Source organism: Mytilus edulis, chromosome 5 (assembly GCF_963676685.1).
Source record: "Mytilus edulis chromosome 5, xbMytEdul2.2, whole genome shotgun sequence".
Lineage (NCBI taxonomy): Eukaryota > Metazoa > Mollusca > Bivalvia > Mytilida > Mytilidae > Mytilus > Mytilus edulis.
Window position 1 is genome coordinate 66,420,600 of NC_092348.1, and position 21,529 is coordinate 66,442,128.

Sequence of the window (21,529 nt, forward strand, 5' to 3'; positions counted from 1 at the left end):
CTAGTACTTTAAATATCGATTTCTCATACCATGGCCTGGGGTATTAACGGTATTTGGGGGTATGATGTATTGATCGGTATTGACCTGTCTTGTCGCACAGCTCTTGAGCACGAAACCATGCAACAAAATATTTCTTAATATTTTAATACGGGAACCCCAGGAACTTTATCAGTTTCAAAACGAAAAACTGTAGATGAAGGGGGTAATGAGACTGACAATTCATTCCCCCAAAATGCCAAATACGACCGGGAAAAGCGGAAATGTTTTTATAGTGTCTAAGACAGGAAGCCTGTCAAGTCTTTATCGCGAGATTCACACATTTTCATACTAATTTGGAAGCATTTGCCTTTGATCTATTGTTTTTTTCTTTGATCTTTACAATTTGGCCAAAATCTCACGCATTTACCATATTTACTCCTGTAAAATAAGTTGGCAGAACTAGGACACAATGATTCCCCTGGCAAGGTTGGCTGTTGGTGATGAAAAAAAAAACAGACGATGCTCTGTAAAAATTGCCGTTAATTGCCCAAAGCACGCAAATAAAAAGTCTGCTTTGAATGTGGGAACAACTAAGTTAGGTTAAGCACCAACAGAATAAATAGCAGATTAACAAAAAATATGAAATACAGTGTATAACATGTATAATGTCTCCTTCAAAACAAAGGACACACACTTTGTATTATGCAGCAAACTCTTGATTTTTACGGCATACTAGGGCTAGCAGGTCAGTTTTGATGGACTAGCAGTTCTTCCAACAGGGCTAGTGAAATCCTGCTGCCAAAAAGTACTGGGCTAGTTAGTTGTTACAAATTTTTTTAACCCCTGGCCTAAATTAACTCTTTCAGTTCGTGTATGTTAAATTTCCGACAGGAAGGAAAAGACACTATGTACAAGAAGCGATAACTTTCGTTTAAAAAATATGAAATAGTTTGCTTAAAGCTTTGATCTAAACGCATTATATAAGTTTCACAAAGATATCCCGAACTGATCATGTATTTTATTTGACCTTGACGGGTGTTATTGTTCTATTCTGGTCTAGCTTCTTAAAGTGAGGTTATCAATAACCTTATCCAATACATTCGATCTGTTAACATTACCTTGAACTGTTCCCACTCTCTGATCTCCTTTAAAAGAAAGATTAAAAATGTTCTGACCTGATAAAAAACGTTTTAGTCTTCCTATGCAGTGAATAATTTATAAATTCTGTAGATGTTCGATTAACACTAATAAGAGCAAATTCATAACAAAACTGAAGAGATTTTTTTTTTATGTATTTAAGAATCAACAAACGGATTTCAAAGCACACAACTATATATAGGTCTGATGATATTATAATCATAAAAAGGATAATATTAGAAATGACTAAATTTATATGAAGAATGACAATGAAGGAGGAGTAGAAGGATACTGACAATCACTGATTTTATTAAACAACGCTAGACATATACATTGCAGAGATGCATTATAGTTTTGTCCCGGACCTCTAACAGAGAAATAAGGATGAAGACATTCAAATATTTTAGTTAATGAATATATTTTTCGACAATTACAAGCTATATTTATATATAATAATGAAATAACATTTGTGTTGTTAGGGATTTTAGGGATGCGGATAATAGTATTAAAGAAATTTAAAGGACTTTGATAATGAAAAAACAATACCCTTAAGTATTTTATGCTTACGTTGTTAACAAGGCAACCATGTTGAAAATTTGTTTTTTTCTATTTTGTGAGGTGATTTTATGATCAAGGTTTAATGTTCAATATCTGTCTTGTAGGTATTTTTTTCTTTGACATTGTTACGCTTCAAAAACTTTTACTGACAACCTATCTAGACAACAGTTGATCAAATGCATAAAAGTTCACTAAAGGATGATCAATAGCTAGTAGATATATATGTCTTTTAAAATACAACTGGCATATAAGGATCGTAATGATACTATGTGGATAAATTTATCGGTTTTCAAGACTTAAATTGACAGCTCGTCAGCACTACAATGGCGTCCAATTTTTGGATTTAAAAATTAGGTTGGGTAATGAGGAGATCATTTTGACGAAGAAGAATCCTGACTGCAACTAGCTCGTGATGACGTTTGTAAGATTTTTCGTAACATTTTTCAAAGGGATGACTTCAAATGTGTGTTCATATTATAACTTAATTTTCTAGTTGTGTTCCACACTTGATACATGCAGATGTTCTTGTTGTATTCTGTTCCGTATTTTACAAAATGAAAAGCTCACCAGGACCTGATATAATTAAACATGTTGAAAGAATTTTTTTAAATCTAAGTCTCGACATTCTTTATGATTTTTTAAGTGCTCAGTTTTGTATTTGCTTACAAGTATTTTTATTGTTACACGCAAAATGTAACATAAAATGTTCCTGCAATAATGGATTATTTATTACTTCTTGTGTATTACGTCACCAGTAACGATGCTTAAATAGTTTAAATGCATCTTCTAACTGGTAGGTTATACCAAGAGTTTCATAACGGTTGCAGTACTCCAAACTATGATTTGCTCCACCAAATTAAACAGTTATGATGTGAAAACAATATAAAAATATTATATTTCATTTCTGGTTTTTTTTAATGAATAAGTTAACATGTTACATTGGAAATTGCTCAAGCAGCAAATAATACAATTCAATATGTAACCTTCCGTTATGATTTCTATCATGTGTTCCTTCACCAGAAGTCACATAAGTAACGCACATAATTCAGAAGAACTTAGCTGTTGGTATATATATAAAGACGTGTGCATAAACAGGACGTATACTATATTATTATACTATCATATCCCTCCTTTGGCCGTTTTCAATTGAAAAACCAAAGAATAGTGCTGGTAAGAGCAGTGTACCGATTTGACAAAAGCAGGTTTTCATTGCACTGTCGCATTTCGCCTTCTGAGACTAGTTAAAATTATGCCATTCTGTATCTTTAAAGATCATAATAGGTTGAAAGTTTGGTTTAAAAAAATACTTTTTAATCTGTAGTAAGTTATTTATGTACACTTCACATCGACGACATCTCATATCATTGATTTGACTTTAAATATGGATCATGTTAAGATTTGTATCCTTACCTACGCAGGCTACCCCTGCATCCTCCGAATGACCGCAGTTACTTTTGTACCACCCTCCTGACCTACAATTGTCAACACTCTTCTCCTGACCAGTGCAGATTAAATCATCTAATAGGATAGAACCATTTCCATGTCCAAAATAAGAACCGCCAAATGCCTGCAATGCCCTGAAATAATGATGATGAATGATTTTTTTAAAACGATATACATTTTCTAATGTTCATATCATCAATACTGTTGACATTGTATTAAGTATATTTAGAATTTGCATGTTCTAACTTTAGACTATTATTTACGCATCTACAAATATTGGAAATAAAATCACATGCGTATGTCGTCTTTTAAATATTGTCAAATGTAGTAAGTATGGCGTTCTCTTACAAGGAAAAGTAAATTGCAAATTCTTTGTTCACACTTAGCGATGTCTGTATTTCAACATGCCTGAAACAACCAGAATTCTTATTAAATAAAGGAAAGTCAAACTATCATACTGTGGAAATATTATCCGTTAGGTACTAGTTTTCAAGAATTTCGTGGATAAAGATGAACCTGGCATTAAGATATTAATATTTATGTTGATTGATAATTGTCATGGTTGATGCATAATTTGTTATTGAGACCAAGTGCTGTAATGTCATTAATACCTTGGGTATCCTGCCATTCTACACACGACCTGTGCTGCATTGATATCAAAATGGTCATCACAAACTGTTCCCCATACTCCGTTTATCTTTAACTCCACCGTGCCTTCATATGGTCCAGTACCACCTATCAACCTAACACCTACAAAACGGCACTTATGTTAATTATACGTACAAAGGACCATGTGAATAAAAATCACAAATATAATATCTTAATGACATTCGAAACAATTATAATATGCATTTTTAGAAGAATATTGGTTTGCATATTTATTTCTTGCTTTTAAACAAAATAGGAAATGCATTAATAAAATAAACAATTGATGAAACTGATGTTCTGAAAATACATATTTTATTTCTAATCATTCTAATAAAAAAAAATGTGGTAGAAACATTTAAGTTTTACAATATTATATTACCAATCAAAGGTGAAAACATTCTCATTGTATGCACTGTTTGAAGTAAGAAAGAGAAATTAAGATAGATGTGATGTCTAATTTGAAATCGAGAGATCTTTTTTATTAAATTTCCTAAATGTAGTTTATATTGTGCTTTTTTCAAATATATATAACAAACAGCAAGAAATATGTCAGATTGTGTAAAGATTATATACTTTGAACACCAGATAGTTGAAATGTGCTTTCACAAAATAAAATGAAAAATTGGGGTCACTGGACTGGCCACTCATTTTAGCACTAAAACAGCAGCTGAGGTATTTAACAACTCATGCACTATATTCTAAATTGCTGAATGTTAACAAAGCTTGGAAAATAGACAAAGAAGTTGCCTTATTGGGGACATAGAAGAGATAAATAGAAATCTCTTGTTTGAATTACATAATATCAGGGCGGTGAAATTAAAAAAATATTATAATGTATAGACTGTCAATAGTATGGTTAAAGAAATCCCTTGTTATCCATACACCACAACCAAATACCGACAGTAACAAGTCTATAGCTGTCTTATAGCAGGGTGCTCTGAGGTCAACGGAGAAAATTACAAACAACATTAACAATAGTACCCTGGTGCGGAATAATGTGAAAACCTATTTCATTCTTTATTTTTCTCGAGAAACAGAACGTCTCATTGGCTGGCATCACTTACAGTTACACTGAAACATTCTCCAAAAACGTGACCCATACAAAGAAATTACATTTAACAATTTAAGAAAATTAATGTAGAATGTCATGTAACGAACAAAGACAATACATGTACGTTGCATTACATGCACATTAAGTTGTTACATTTCACATATCACGAAATGTAGAAATTTATGTAACAGATGGACAAAAACAATATTACAAACGAAGAAATAACATTTTACAAATTAAGAAATTACATTTTACAAATAAGAAAATTCGATGCCGCTGTAGCATTTCAAATATTTATTTCTAATCAATAGTGCTGGAGAATCAAGAGAAAAAATAGTGCTGGAAAATCATATCGCAAAGACAAAATGCCACACGTTGAAAATCATTAACACTCTTGTATCGTGGAAAGAAACAAATTGATGCTTATTCATATCTAGCTTTGAAACATCATCGATATGAATATCTTCTGCACATGTATTTACTGTTTAAAACAGGTTTTATGTATTTGAAATCATAGATTGCTGGATTCATATTTGACACAATTTCCCAGAATTTTCGGTTTTTGATGCATTTTCAACTTCATATTTGATATGGTCTTACATATGATACAGCTGTTTTGATTCGAATGCTACAGAAGACTCTTATGTACTCCTTTTAAATAGTTATGGTTGTTAATTCTTTCAAAAAATCATTCCGTTGGATAGGGGTTCCTTATCTGATCCATGGTCATTAGCTTAACCTTGAAGACATAATTCATAAGGTGTACACTTTACTTGTTGTCCCTTGTATCATATGAAAGTAGTAATCTATCACTAGACTAATACATTACTTACGTGACTATTTTTAGTTTAACCGTTATCAATAGGTTTAAACAAATATCATTAGTACAAAATGTATACGAGACCTTATGAGAAATACCTTCAACTGGTTCTGTTCCTTCCCCTGTACAAAGTGAAATACAGAAATACATGAGGAATTATAATTACAAAAAATCAATGTACAAGACTAACTTCAATTGTTTATGATGAATTACATTTGCATATGAAAAGGTAGAATATTGTGAAGGAAATCTACGCCAATAAAAAGGGTCGTTATTTTTTTTTTTTTATAAAACTGAGAATGGAAATGGGAAATTTGTCAAAGTGACAACAAACCGACCAAGGAGCAGAAAACAGCCGAATGCCACCAGTGGGTCTTCAATATAGAAAATTCCGTGCCCGAAAACGTGCTTCAGCTGGAACCGAAACAGATATGTTGCTAGTTCAATAATAATGGACGTCATACTAAACTTCTAAATATAAATGAACTAAAATTAAAAATCATACAAGACTAACAAAGGCCAGAGGTTCTGACTTGGGACAGGAGCAAAAATGCAGCGGGGTTAAACATGCTTGTTTTAGATCTCAACCCTCCTCCTATATCTTTAGCCAATGTAGAAGAAAACAATGATACATACTAGCAGTTACTGATATGCCAGCTCCAGACCTCAATTAATCTGATTGAATGATTATTCTTCATCATATGAATATCGAGCACAATAACTCCCGTTAGGGGTTTTATAAATATATGAGAAGAACATAACTCGTATCATGTCAACAATTGGTTTTGAATAAATTTGTTTATTTCCGATGCAAAGTCCCTATATAAGTGAATTAATACTAAAGCCAAAATATGCTATCTTTAATGACCCGACAATACGATCGTAACTATATCCATTCTTAATAAGTCGCTTTAAAGGTTTTGTTAGCTTCTAAGGTGAATGCCGACATTTTTGTGCTTTGTAAAGAATATTACCATAAAAGATTGGATGTGACAAACATATGGATATTTGACAACTCTTAAGACAAAGAGCAAAATAGAGAACAAATTTAAATTAATGTAAACTAAATTTTTTTTTTCAATTTCGTGACAAAATCTGCATGACTATAAAATTAACTTTTTTTATTATTTTTATTTCTTAATCAAACGCACATTATTTACTTACTGACGCAATTAAGTCCTACATCTTCATTATGACCGCAATTAGATATATACCATCCATTTGAGGGACAGTTTGCAATATCATCCTCATGGCCAGTGCATTTTACGTCATCAAGCATTACTTGTCCACCGCCATTATGAAAACGACTCGAACCAAAAGCAGATATTTCTCTGAAGTTAACACATTTAATAATTACATCACCCATACATTTACAATTTTTTATATCTTCTATAAATTTTCCCCTCAATATTTCAGTAAATAAAGATGGATGATTGCTTTTTGTTTGTAGCGGAGACTACTACAGTTGGAGTTTATCTACTGATATTCTGTAAAATAGTTCGCTAAAATTTTGTAATAGATTGGTGGACATCGTAAAGTACAATATATAGCAGATCACATTTCTTCTTCTTCAAACATAAAGTAGATTATATGCATTTGGACTTACTTTTGACATATTAAAAGTAGTAACACATTATAGTTAAGCTAGATATGAAGTAGAATTGAAATTTCAAAAAAGAAACGAGCGAGTTTTAGCATATCATCGGATTAAGCAATTAATTTGTTTTTCCGATTATCAGTCAATCCGGGTCAATTAAATTGACCAATCAATAAACAAGTAAGACATTCTCTGATCACACGGTCACATTCTATATTCGATACTAACCAATAATTATAGAAATATGCTTTGGGGAACTGATGTTTTCCTATACGACTTAAATTTTTATCAGCCTTATGAAATGTTAACGTTAACATTAAAGTATCCTTAAAACAAAATTATATTTCATTTTGAAGTACTTGTACATCTTTGCTTATGCGTTTTTTAAACTTTCAAGCGCATTACAAATAATGGTCAGTCCAGAAAAACGCATTGTGCGTATTTTTGTATGTTTTATGTGACCATTTTCCTTCATCACTATAAATGTATATATATAAGGACTTCGTTCTTGATATGGCCTTTTAACCTTTTGAATTAGAGCGTCAATGTGGTTTTTGTGAAGACGAAATGCCCATCTAGCGTACAAACTCATAAGCGGTAGATTTTTTTTTAAAGAATAAGGATTACAATAAATCATCGACATTATATTTCTTTGTTTAATCATTTTGTCATGCAATTTGTAATACAATTAATTTTATGTGACATCACTTCATGATGGATCTTTAATATTTACTGTTATAAATAATACCTCTGGTATCCTAACATACGACAAACAACTTTAGCGTCATTCAAACCAAATCCATCATCACATACTGTTCCCCAACTACCATCATGGTATATTTCAAGTCTTCCTTCCCAAGGACCTTGACCTCCGGATAGCCGTACATCTTCAAAAATTTATAGGAAGACGGAGGATGATAAGATCCTGTTTTGGGTTTTATTTTTATACTATGGAGACTCTGTAAACTCTGTTTTAGTTTCACTCTAAACAAATTTCAAATGACAACACAAGCTATGAGTGGTTTGTTTCATTGTGTCACTTTGACATCACAAGCTGCGCTTTCTATGACAAGATCTCTTATATTTTCAGACATAAAATGAACAAATGAAATATTCAAGTCACAATGTGTAAAATATATAAAATTATAGGTAAAACTACGGCCTGCAACACTAAGCCGTGATTCACACAGAAAAGCAGGCAATAAAGGAGCACACAATGACAAGTGTAAATCAATTCCAACAGGAAAACCAACGGTGTAATCTATATAAAAACCGGAAAAAAAGAGAAATACTTATAAACCACATCAATAAACGAAAACCACTGAACAAGAGGTTCCTGACTTAGGATAGGTGCATACAAATGCAGCGGGTTTAAACGTTTTAACAGTATGGTTTGTTTTCATGATACCTGTACAAAGTTATTAGATTAACTGTTGCTGTGCGTTTTCGTAGTACAAACCAGATAGCGATGATTGTTTTATTAAAAAGTGTTTCTTCCCGATAACTCTTGAGGGGAGTTATAAAACATACCGAATTACGAAGTCACATTCAGGTTTACAAACCAGTTAGCGATTGTTGATTTATTAAAAAGTGTTACTTCCCAAAAATTCTCTTTGATTGTTATGAAACATACCGAATTACGAAGTCATACGAATTACTTAAAGCGAATTTGTAACCAAATGAATTTTAATGGTTTGTTTTCGTGAGTTTTTCTTTTTCAATCCATGCACACTTGAAACTACAATAAAAAAAATTACTGTCGTGAGCATGCAGATCTGAATCAGTTCATAAGAATATTTCAGGCCGGAATACGTAAATAGATAACTTCAAGTCAGATACTTTGCTTTACAGCAATGTAAGAGGCAGACCAATTTTGTTACATCTAATCATTTGAGAGAAATGTTTACTGCAAGCTATTTAGCTGCATATACTTTCGTCAAATGCCATGTCAGATGGATTCTCGCCATACATGTTTCCCTTGTATTGGAATTTACGTATTTTGGCCTGAAATATTCGTATGAACTGATTCAGATTTGAATACTAACGACAGTCTTGGCAATATGAAAATGCAACACTTTATTACGGATTTAAGTGTGCACATGGATTGTAAGATTGATTTCGCGAAAAACAAAAAGTGCACAGAAATACAAATACAGGTGTTACAAGTAGATAAGGTACAGATTTGATTCTAATCCGTGTTTACCTGACATAGAAATTTGGACGAACACAGTGATAAATTATTTCACCAAAACTTACTTGTTGAATATACCTTTGTAAATACCCCCAGTACCAATAAGATCACTGGTATCATTGTGTGTCTGCAGGAAAGAAATGAGACCATACATATCAAAGTATTCTCTCAAATTAATTGTGTGGTGTTTTTTATTTGTGAATGAAGCCGAAGCGCTCAGAGAGAACCACCCTCATTCGGCAGAAAATCTTTTTTCAAGAAATGTTATATCCATTGAAAGCACATTAAGTGTAGGAAAATTTAACATATAATTTAAACATTAAAGTCTGCAAGAAAGACGGAGTAAAAAGGGGCAACAGATCATATTTTTCAATTAGCGAGATTGAAATTGCATATAAGACATCATATATTTGATCCAATATGATAAATTGAGGCTGAATGATATTTAAAGGTAAACAAATAGTCTTTTTCAATGACTTCCCTGCTAACATAGAAGATCATCATGGTTAGTAAATGGTCGTTTACCCCTTTTCGTCCCCCTGTCAAAGTAGTGGTTGTCCATTCTATTCCGCCGTCTATGACAAACACATACTGAGCATAAATATCAGTTTATATATAAGTTCTAAAATAAAGTTGAAATATAGAAACTTTAATACAGTCAACAATACTGAAACAATTCCTTTGAGGATGTGAAATGTTGGTTAGTGAAACAGTTATTAAGCTGAGAGTAAAACATCTGTCGCATTTTCTTTTTCTTTAAAGGTACCATAGTGCGAAGGTTTATTTACAGTCCCGATCTTAAAATACATTTTTACAGCTTTTCATTAGATTCTAAATATTTTGTACCTTAAACTTTTTCGAATGTTTGGGATCGGGCATTTTATAAACCAACATTAATAAATAATATTTCTATATGTCGATTGATTACTTACATTCGTGGTACTTCACAATGATACATGTACTACGAATCAAAGGATATAGCCTTTAACCTTTTGTTCTGCTTTATCTATGTGCACTTCAAATAAGAATAGTATTGACGTGTTCAGTCAACAAGTGTTCAAAATTGTAGGAAATAATGAAAATGGGTTTAAACGTTAAACTGATTAGAACGTGTTTGAAGATTTTAAAAATGTTTACGTATTTCTCGGTCTTGATCTTATTTTGTTAATCCTTTTTGTTGTTTTTTAAGGTTCGCTTTGATGTATTTGGTTTACTTACCGATGAGAAAATATTCAAATCTACCAAAATGTATTCCCGGTAATAGGGTTAAATTAAAATGTCATTCAGTAGAGAACACTAGGTTTCAAATTGTAATTCTTTATTTCTACTTCATGGATATCACTTGTTAACATTTAGTCCAAAACTCTCGTAGTCACAGATTACGTCAGCTGTACTTTAGACTGTGTTTTAGATAAAAAAAAAAAAAAAAGTAAATTATAAATCATTTCGCTTTAGATTCATTACCTTAAAATTTGGAGTAAATTGTTGAATTTCTTACCTTTTCATAGGCATTAGCTACGATTTACAATATACATTGAAACATTATTTATTTTGTTTCAAACACATAAAAAAACGGAATTGTTAAATATTTTTGCTGTTGACGTTCTATTCAGTTCAATTACGCCAAAATAAGTCAATTAAGTCGCTGTTGTATTGTTGCTTTACAAGTCAATAAGAACAACTCGTTTTAAACCTAATCCAAGCGAATTTCAATTTTATTTAGCTGGAGATGTTTTAGGCATGGTTAATTAATAAAAGAATAAAACCGTCTAGGACAAGAAATCAAACAGATTTGAGAGAAGTCGTCGTTATACGATTCACTGGGGTAAAGCTGATGACCGTAACTGCATTCACGGTCATCCCAAGATGTCGGATGAAAAATTAGGTCAGTTTCTGTATTGTCTGTTTAAGTGTTTCTATATCATTTTCTTTACAAATCATACATTGAAACGATGTAAATTTATAAAAGAATCACTCGGAAATCACTAATTACTTCTGAGAAATGTGCATGAAACGGGAAATTCGATTTGAAAAAATCGCCAAGATGACCGTAAATCACAATCGAGATGAGCGTAACAGAATCAGCGATTCATAACAAGGCTGACCGTAACTGCTTTTAATATGACCGTAATTTGTAAATGATGACCGTAACTTTTAAAGGATGACCCTCAATTCTAAGAAATATCCGTATTTATATAACTATCTTTTTGTATCAAATGATTAATCGTGTTGGTATACACATATTAATATGAGAGTTTTATCCTATAGGTAGAAGAAAATAAGACGTGCTTCAAATGCAAAGATTACCATATGTATCTTTTTTACAGTAGAGGGTTTAATTTTTAAAATGAATTTGCCAAAAGACATGCAAATCAACAGGAAGGGAAAACATGCTAGTACAAAAGCGCGATAAAATGACACCTTGCAAGCATAATGAAAAAAATGCGGTGCACAGTTCAACTGCTCGACATAAGATTTTTTTTTGTTTCTGGGATTCCTTTTAATGACATATAATAAATACACATTTTTAAAAATGCCAAAAAATTGCATGTACACCCATTGATATTATATCGTCTTTCATTTTGTCGTGCAAATAAAATAACAGAAATATTTTGAAAATATCATTCGAATAAACTAGTGAAGGTGAGCTCCAGCAAAGTAGATCCTTAAAATAGTATTGTACGAAAAGCGTATCACAAGGCGGAACGTTGTCAATTTGTATATACAATGTATACAGAAATGTTATTTATACAGTCAGGATTCAACTTCTTCAAAATTATCTCCCCATTACGCCAGTTCATGCTCACAATCGTAGAAATGGAAGCCATTGTAGGGATGACGCTCTGCCAATTTTGCTCTTGAAAACTGATAAATTTATCCACATAGCACCATTACGATCGATCGTTATATGTCAGTTATATTTTAAAAGACAAATGTATCTACTAGCTAATGAGCATTAGTTAATGATCTTGTCTGCATTAATTCATCTTAAAAATATTGTCTGTTCGGATGTCAGATGGAATTTTTGAAAATTCTTAAGCAATTAAAAAAATTCGAATTAAATATTTCGTGGAAAGGCAGACTAAACAATTTTAGTGGTTGAAGATTATAAACCCTAGTTATCACACACAAGAAAATCATATTTTTTCGAAGATATCCATTTTCATCATCCAAATTAAAAGACTGTCGTCAAGTACTTTTAGAAAAAAAAGCTATTCGAACACACCTACTCTGTTTTTGTGATTCATTAGATAGGTATCTCACTTGACCCATATATTTCATCTTTTCGTACTGTCATTTTTTTACGTTATAAAGTCAACCTGTAGCTTTGATATATAATAATGATAGAATCTGAAGCGAGATGCTATATAAAATACTCTTGCTTTGTACGTTTTAAAGACAAAATATACACCCAAACATGCCCTAACATAAAAAGGTGCACTCGATTTTTCTCTTTTCGATACAATCGTTACCTGTTTTGGGGAATTTTTTCTTGATTCACATAATGGAAGGGCAGACACGAAAATTTCTGAACTATAAGATTGATATGTTCTCCGTCCGTGATAAAAAAAAATCGGAGGTTATGCATTTTCTACATCCAACTTATAGATACTATATATAAAAAAGAAGATGTGGTATATTATTGCCAATGAGACAACTATCCAGAAAAGACCAAAATGACACAAATATTAACAATTATAGGTAACCGTAAGGCCTTCAACAATGAGCAAAGCCCATACTGCATAGTCAGCTATTAAAGGCCCCGATAAGAACCATGTCGTCGACTTGATATCTTATTGTTTTGCATTACTATGTAATAGATACATTGAAAACTTATGCAAATGGTATTTTTAAAATAAGAAAATTGTCGTTTTATTTGTTTCTATTAACTTTTTAAAATTTTGTTACTATATCAAACATTACAGTTAACATTTATCGCTTTCTCGATACACACAGAACTTCGATTCTTTTGTTCTATTTTAAAAGTGTTTCCGCCTGCATATACCAAGACAAATTAAGATTTTAATCTGCTTCCTCTGGAACCATACACATGGGCTCGATTACCAAATATTCGTATGTATTATTAATGTTTTTAATGCTCCATTTATTGGCATTATGTTTTTCTGCTCTGTGCGTACGTTCGTCCGTTCGTCTGTTTGTTTGTCCAGCTTCAAGTTAAATAAAATTGAAACTTAGTACACATTTTCCCCATAGTATGATCTTTTAAATTCTAATGCCAAATTACAGTTTTATCCCATTTTCATAGTCCACTAAACATAGAAAATGATAGTGTAGATGAGGCATCCGTGTACTAGGGACACATTCATGTTTCTTCAAATTTTCGTCGTATCGCTGTCAATTTGTGTTAAAATTTTGACGTCGATATCAATAAATATTTCATTGTTTACGAGAAATATGCAATTTACTATCATTGTTATAAATCCTAAATATGGCCAATTATATTATAGTTTAAAATAAGAAATTTATGAAACATATTTATATCCGCTGACCGAGCCCCTATTGAGATCGACAAACTCAACAAAAAAGCTTTGAATACAATACGGATATTTCTTAGAATTGATGGTCATCCTATAAAAGTTACGGTCGTCCTATAAAAGTTACGGTCGTCCTATATAAATTACAGTCAGTCTTTACAAATTACGGTCATCCTTTCTAAGTTACGGTCATCTTTTTACCAATCACGGTCATCCTTGTTTTATGTTACGGTCATCTTGAAAATATTTTGATTATGATTTACGGTCATCTTAACAATTTTTTCAAATCGAATTTCCCGTTTCATGCACATTTCTCGGAAGTAACTAGTGATTTTCGAGTGATTCTTTAATAAATTTACATCGTTTCAATGTATGATTTGTAAAGAAAATGATATAGAAACACTTAAACAGACCATACAGAAACTGACCTAATTTTTCATCCGACATCTTGGGATGACCGTGAATGCAGTTACGGTCATCAGCTTTACCCCAGTCCGATTGCACGTGCTTGTCTATGTGTTAATTTACACATTTTTGTTAACGTCAGATCATCATCATATGACTATCGTGATTCTTCGAAGTCATTACGATAATAAATTTGATTTTATATAGTACGAATTACGCACGAAACGCATTTACACAAGAACGAGTAACTGTTTTTTTATGTTTTTTTTTTTAGACCTTTTGTAATTTGTTATTATGTATGCTATTTTGACATTATTAATTTTTGGGGTCCTTTATAGCTTGCTGTTTGGTGTTAGCCAACGCTCCGTGTTGAAGACCGTACTTTGACATATAATGTTTACCAATTGTGACTTGGATGGAGTGTTGTCTCATTGGCACTCATTACACATCTTCTTATATCTTATTACCAAATATGAGAATATCAGTAAAACAGCGAACTTGAAATCAATAGCTACATTCCTTTATCAATTACTCCCTTCCACTTCGTACTTTATTATTTTGCTTTTTAAATTTTTCTTATATTCCAGCGTGAACGTAGTATCTATGATGAGTTGATTTACTAAAAACGAACCAATTGACATCTTCTTAATGTTTTATCTATAAAAACAGTTACATCTGATTATATACCAACTGAATGTCTGAATCTTTGAAACATAATTATGTCTGCATATTTTATCGTGTTCATAATACATGTTTTAGAGGCGAATCAATGTCTAAAACTTGGATTTTCCAATCATTTCACATTTATAAATTATATGTTTTAATGCCGACTTCCATGCAATTAAAATGACGACTGATAAAGTCAAACAAGTTTTGTTTTTGAATAAAACAAAAAAGCAAACCATGAACCCGAGACCGCCGACTGGTCACCAAAATGTTGTTTCTGAATTTCTTTGGTTTCGATTTGAAATAATTAACTGTGATTAGTATATAGTATCGTAATAGTAATACTAAAACTACTTATTGCAAAATGCAAATATTTTATTGTGAGTAGATTCTTGCACTAACTTGGATTTAAGTTGTAAATAGAAAAGTGTATATAAACTATATAAAAAGAAGATGATGTGGTATAATTTCCAAAGAGACAACTCTCCACAACATATCAAATGTCACAGAAATTAACAACTATTGTTCTTCGTACGGCCTTCGACAAAGAGCAGATCCCTTACCGCAATGTCAGCTATAAAAGGCCTCGATAAGGACAAATGTAAATCAATTCAAACGAGTAAACTTACAACCTAATTCATGTACTGTAAATGAACGAAAAACAAATATGTAACAAATCAACAAACGACAAGCATTTGAATTTCTGACTTGGGATAGGCACATACAGAATGTGGCCAGGTTAAACATGTTACCTAGATCACGACCCTCCCCTTTACCTGGGTCAGTTATGAAACAGTTGAACATAAGAACGAACTATACAAATCAGTTAAACAAGGCTTTACTATTTAAATTAACCAGTTGATGCTTTATTATTCTTTTACGACAATGGAGCGTACACGATTTTTTTTTAAACCTATTGCAAATCCCAGTTTCTGCAATCAAGATGTCACAGGCATATTGTACGAACCAATCGTAACATGAATTTAAGCAATCAGTTCGCTTTATACTATCATGGATAAAATGGACAACACAGACAGAAAATCCGGAGACAGGCTTGCATCTATTTAATCTTTCATATCTACTTTTATGTTTCTCGGGTGCCTTCTTAAAACTGTCTGTAATCATGGTAAATAACGTTTAGGTAAATTGAAAGTCAAATATACTTGTGAATAAAAACTGCGGTATTCAAAAAACGTGTTTAAAAATTTCACCATGAATATTACAAAAAAGAACAGGAAATACAAAGTTCAATAAATGGATTTCCGATAACAGATATCCACCATCATTATGCATGGTGTAAAATTTAATCGTGAATGTCTGTTAAATCAAATATGTAAAACCAGAAAGCAAAGCTATGATAAACATAAAAGAACAAGACTATATTGAATTGAGTATAATTACATTTTTTAGCTGACATGTCTTTCGGGTCAAATAAATGGTCAAGGACAAATAGAATGAAATTCAAAACAGTGTGGTTGTGGCCATTGATTGACACATTAAATTCATCCATTGACTGGGACAATTTACGTGAACGTTTGTCTGTAATGATCACTGTTCACGACGTACCTACGATAGACATTTAAACTGTGGGGTCACCAAGGTTTCTTAACGCCTTTAATTATAAAATAATTCGAAAAATTATTCAGAAATAACCTTTATGTTTTGATTTATATAATTGATATAAATCAAAACATCGTGTTATTTCTGATTATTTTTTTCGAATTACTTTATTAAGGTGTTGAGAACCTTTTGTGACCCCATAGTTAAATTGTCTTTAAAAAGTACACAGTGAGCAATGGTCGTTACATACAAATGTTCACCTAAATTGTCCCAGTAAATGGATGAATTTAATGTGTCAATCAGTGGCCACAGCCACACTGTTTTGAATTTCATTCTATTAGATTTTATTTACCGCCCAAAAACCATAATATATTCTTCCTTGCCATGGCAATATATAAGTCAATATATAAAAGAACGAATGATTGCCAATAAGAAAACTATACTAGGTATTTTCTACCACAGTAATATATTGATTACCTTCGCTTTTTCTAGCAAAACCTTTTTAAATTTTGGTACTCAATGCTCTCCAACTTTGTGCTATTTGTCCTTTTCAGCTTGTTTGAATCGACTGCCACTGACCATTTTCTAGACAATAACAATGATCGTAATCGTGGTGTCTATAATGTGTTTATAACCCCCGTATCTTCTATGAGGTACGAAATTGTATAAATACAAATCGTACAAGAGGTACTAAATGGAATACATTTTAATATTCCATGAGGTATGAAAAGGTCAAGGCACGAACTATCAGAGTACGAAATGGTTTTTGAAAGGGTACGAAATGGGGATTTATAATTGAGTAGGGAACGGAATGACTATGATCTACAGAAAACCTTTTTTTTCAGAAGTTTTATAAACACATGTTCCTGAAAATACCCTTAAATAAACCAATTTATATTAAAAGATATGTAGATTACTAAGATAGCAGGATGAAAACATTGTACGCCGGACTATAAATAACTTATACGTGAATTTCGAACAAGACGTTTAGCAATCCAAATAAGGTACGAAGTTGAAAGGAATTGAGAACCCAAACAAAGGTTTTGCCGAAAGCATCTAAGAAACACTATTCATGCGGTAAAATATCCTTAGCAATTAGAGAATGTCAAAATTTATAACAGGAAACTCACTCAAATCAAGACGTGTAGGTTAGCTGTCAACACAATAAATTCAATTTTCCAAATCGTCCCATATTGCCAATATTTAGATACTACATATATAAGGTTGAACTATTTAGCAGAAAAAAAGAATTGAAATTTAATTATGACCATGCATATACATTCCTGTTAAAAAATCTCTTTCGAAAATTTTGAATAAAATTTCAATACCCACACACGTCAGTATCTTTTATTTACTGCTTTTGTGAGATGAAAGGAATGAAACAATGTAGGTATTTTTTCGTTCTCTGCTGTCGAAAACTAAGATATAATCTTATGTATACCCATTCCTGCTCATTGGTGCTCATATGTTGCATATACAAACATATATTCACTGTTCAAACCTGTTGGACATATATACGTATATATAACATTTTCAATTAAATTCTATTGAGGATAAATTGAGACCAATTCTAATATGACGTGCTTCTTTCGCTTTGTGAATAAAACCATGCTCTAAATCCAATAAAATTGTTTTCATATGCGGATATTGACTTCTGCAGAATAATGAATTTTATCAAATTGGCATGCATTTAAAAATATATATTTCATTAACTTAAAACACTAACAAACTCTTTTAAAAATGATGCACATGATGTTACTAATTCATTCATTATGACTGTAATGTGTTGCAGTTCGAAATTGACATATTTGACCTAGATACGACAACCGTTCATGCTGGCTGTTCAAAACTCTTCCCTATGAAAAATTACATTGCCAGTCGTTTGCTTGTTTTCAAACGAAAAGGGGAGATTCATGGAAGAGCCTACACAAACGCTCTACTCTTATACACACCGGACATACAAATTACCTTAATGGTCCTAATCAGAATCGAAATAATTGATGCAAGCTATACATTATTGTAGTTTTAACATGAGTAGGCATTATTTTCGTGGTTATTTTTGCCCGAGCGATAGTGTTAAAACTACAATAAAGTATAGCTTGCATCAATTATTTCTTAAGTTAAAACTTTAAAAAATACCTGAACATACATATTAATAATCTGAATGAAAATCCTCTTGGTTTGTTAGTATCTTTCAATTAAATCGAACATTTTGATAGAACATGCTTCTGTTTAAGTATCTTTCCGCTTTCCGACCACTGTGTTTCCGATCACTGTGTTTCCGACTGAAATATTGATAACAGAAATATCTGTCGTTAAATTCCGAGATGTTTCCTAGGTTATGATTGAAAAACAAAATATCACGTTATAAAAGTTCAGAATAGTTTTTGTTTCTTTCCTAACCGATTCACACAAGAACTTCGATTGTTGAAATATCAAATGTATTGTGTTGGCTTTCCATACAGTTACCGTATCAAAACAATTGATAACTACCTGTACAAATGATCGAAAATTTTCAAGAAATACCGAGAATCTTGTTTCCAAAAATATTCCCAAAACTAAGCAATTTTATAAAGTCGTGAAACCTTAAGTGTTCTCGCAAAGATCGCCGGTTATATTCCACCAAAGGCAAAAACTACCTAATTACAGGATACCTTTTTTAAAAACAGGACGACATCTTTTGAAAATATTACCTTTCACATGATAGAGGCTAACCGAATGCGGAACACACACGGTAGATAACAAAAAGCAATATTTTGGGTGCCCTACTACATACTCGTGTACCTAATGGACTCAATGAGTGACACGAACGATCGCTTTATCTTAAAGTAAAGGAATACATTTTGAAATTAATACAATTTTAACAGCAAAATATGCAAAAAGCTATTACAATATCTGTTTGAAAAATACTAAAAGCTGCAAACATTTCTTATCTTACTTTTTCAATTATAATAAATTGCTGAACGCGTTTTAAGAAAGGATTGTGTCTAACAAAACATTGCGCGAATCTATAAAAACTGCAATTGTTTTTTACAAAATTATCATTCGCTTATCAAAGTTACATTCTCAGGAATTTATATATACTGGTGGATAAAGACAGGCAACGTTTGGAATCTGTGTATAACCAACCGCTTGATCAGTTACGCCAACAATGTAGTACAGTAATTTTTATTGTTGTGCTCTAGGATGCAGTACTGTATATCCTGACGAATCAATCAATGGCGGCATATTTGGTGTTTGCATTAGAATTTCAGGTGTATTTAAATTTACCTCAGGCTGTGAGGGGCTCATGACATCATCAATCTGTTGAAAGTTAATCTTACTGAAGATATTCTAAGCTTATGTTTATATAAAATTCATAGGTAAAGAGAGAAATTCCAAATGTAGGCAGTTTGCATATTGCTAATTGGTCATTACTTTTACAATACATGTGCTGCTTGTGCATACTATTTTGCAATACTTGTTCTCATGTGAATTTTTCCAAAAAAAATCATAGCCCCCCCCCCCCCCCCCCCCCAGAAAATCAAATGGTTGCTGCCTAACTACTCTGCTAAATATAAACAGAAAATGTCAGTGATATTTAAAACCAGCTACATACATCAAACTTGTGAAGACGTTTAAATAATATGTATGTGTGTGTCTTTTTTGGTCTTAAAAGAAACTAAATGTTTTAAAACGAGATGTTATTTGACATAACTCTGGTTCATCAACTTTAACATGAATTTTTAAATGTAAGTACAATTTGTTTTATTAGTGAAGGTTTTTTTTAATGTTTCTTCACTACTAATTTATCACCTCAAACAGTCACTAGTGCATAATCATATGTGTTAAATGTGATTGCATAGTTCTTGAAAAAAACACCTATCAACAATTGCCTTCCTACGACATTCGATTTTTTTCATCAATTCCTTATAAGGATTTTGACATTTCATACTTACAATGTGACATTTTGAAATTCAAACTTGAGAATTGTCTGTTCCATTTTAATTTTTATCATCAGATCCAACTTGACAATTCTCAGTTCCAATTTTCATTTTTTTTAAAACTTGTAATTTCTCACATTCAAGTCGATGATATCGATTCTCAGTTTAAACGTATATTATTATTAATAATTTCATAATTCTCATTTACGATTGGTTGTGCGAAATGTAATTTTGAACTTAAAAAAGTCAACACTACATGTTTTTCGTAAATAAAACAGTTTGATAGTAAATAGGTTGCATTCTGTTTTCATCAATTACATCATGTACATTAAGATGTTTGATTTTCTTCAAAACTAATGTTTTATCGTTATAGCTACTGGCTGGGACTACGTTCAGGAAATATTTTACATGCACATTTACATCAGTTTATCCAGTTATCTTTACCTTGCATTTCAAGCTTGACTGAGTTTTTTCTGACATAAACATTGAAACTAGTATAGTAAATATATCAAATATTATTATATCATTTATAAATTGATCTTAAATGTTTCCAGGTTATACGGTAGCTATGTTGCATTCTGTCAAATAAGAATTTTTTTAGTAGGTAAAAAAACAAAGCTAGAATTTACTGTTTTGACTAAATTCCGATAATCACGTTCAAAAGTATGTATAATTTTCAAATTACTTGGACTTTGATAAAATTTTACATCTATCTTAATTTGATCTTACAAAATCCAGTTGATTTTTAAAGTTATTTATTCCTGTGAAAAGTAAAGATTTAAAAGGGTATCTATCTGAATATGGTCAACACTGAAAATTCTATTTTTTTTAATTAACTCCTTAGATAGATGGGATGATTCAGACAGAGTCAATACCAGTCGAGCCTTAATTTGAATTCCAAGACTGAGTTGTAACTGGTCGAGCTTATGTCGAGTCTTGTCAAGTAAAATATCTGTTCTCGACCTTTCTGGTTGAGATCAAATATGGTCTTTCGAGACTCTGATAAGATTGTTGTATATATCATGTATATTACGTATAAATATATAAGTCTTTAA

General features: G+C 31.7%; 1 protein-coding gene across 1 annotated transcript in view; it reads right to left on the bottom strand.

Annotated features, from left to right (window-relative positions):
- The window catches only part of LOC139524263 (scavenger receptor cysteine-rich domain-containing protein DMBT1-like), a 31,151-nt gene extending 21,586 nt beyond the window's left edge, over window positions 1-9,565 (bottom strand). Inside the window, exons 1-7 of the mRNA XM_071318991.1 lie at window positions 9,490-9,565; window positions 7,982-8,120; window positions 6,801-6,967; window positions 5,735-5,758; window positions 3,729-3,867; window positions 3,085-3,251; window positions 1,098-1,124 (exon numbers count right to left, since the gene is read on the bottom strand). Of these exons, the coding sequence (XP_071175092.1) occupies window positions 1,098-1,124; window positions 3,085-3,251; window positions 3,729-3,867; window positions 5,735-5,758; window positions 6,801-6,967; window positions 7,982-8,120; window positions 9,490-9,544 (718 nt within the window). The 5' untranslated portion in view covers window positions 9,545-9,565. The remainder of the gene's footprint in view (window positions 1-1,097; window positions 1,125-3,084; window positions 3,252-3,728; window positions 3,868-5,734; window positions 5,759-6,800; window positions 6,968-7,981; window positions 8,121-9,489) is intronic.
- Window positions 9,566-21,529: the final 11,964 nt, after the last annotated feature.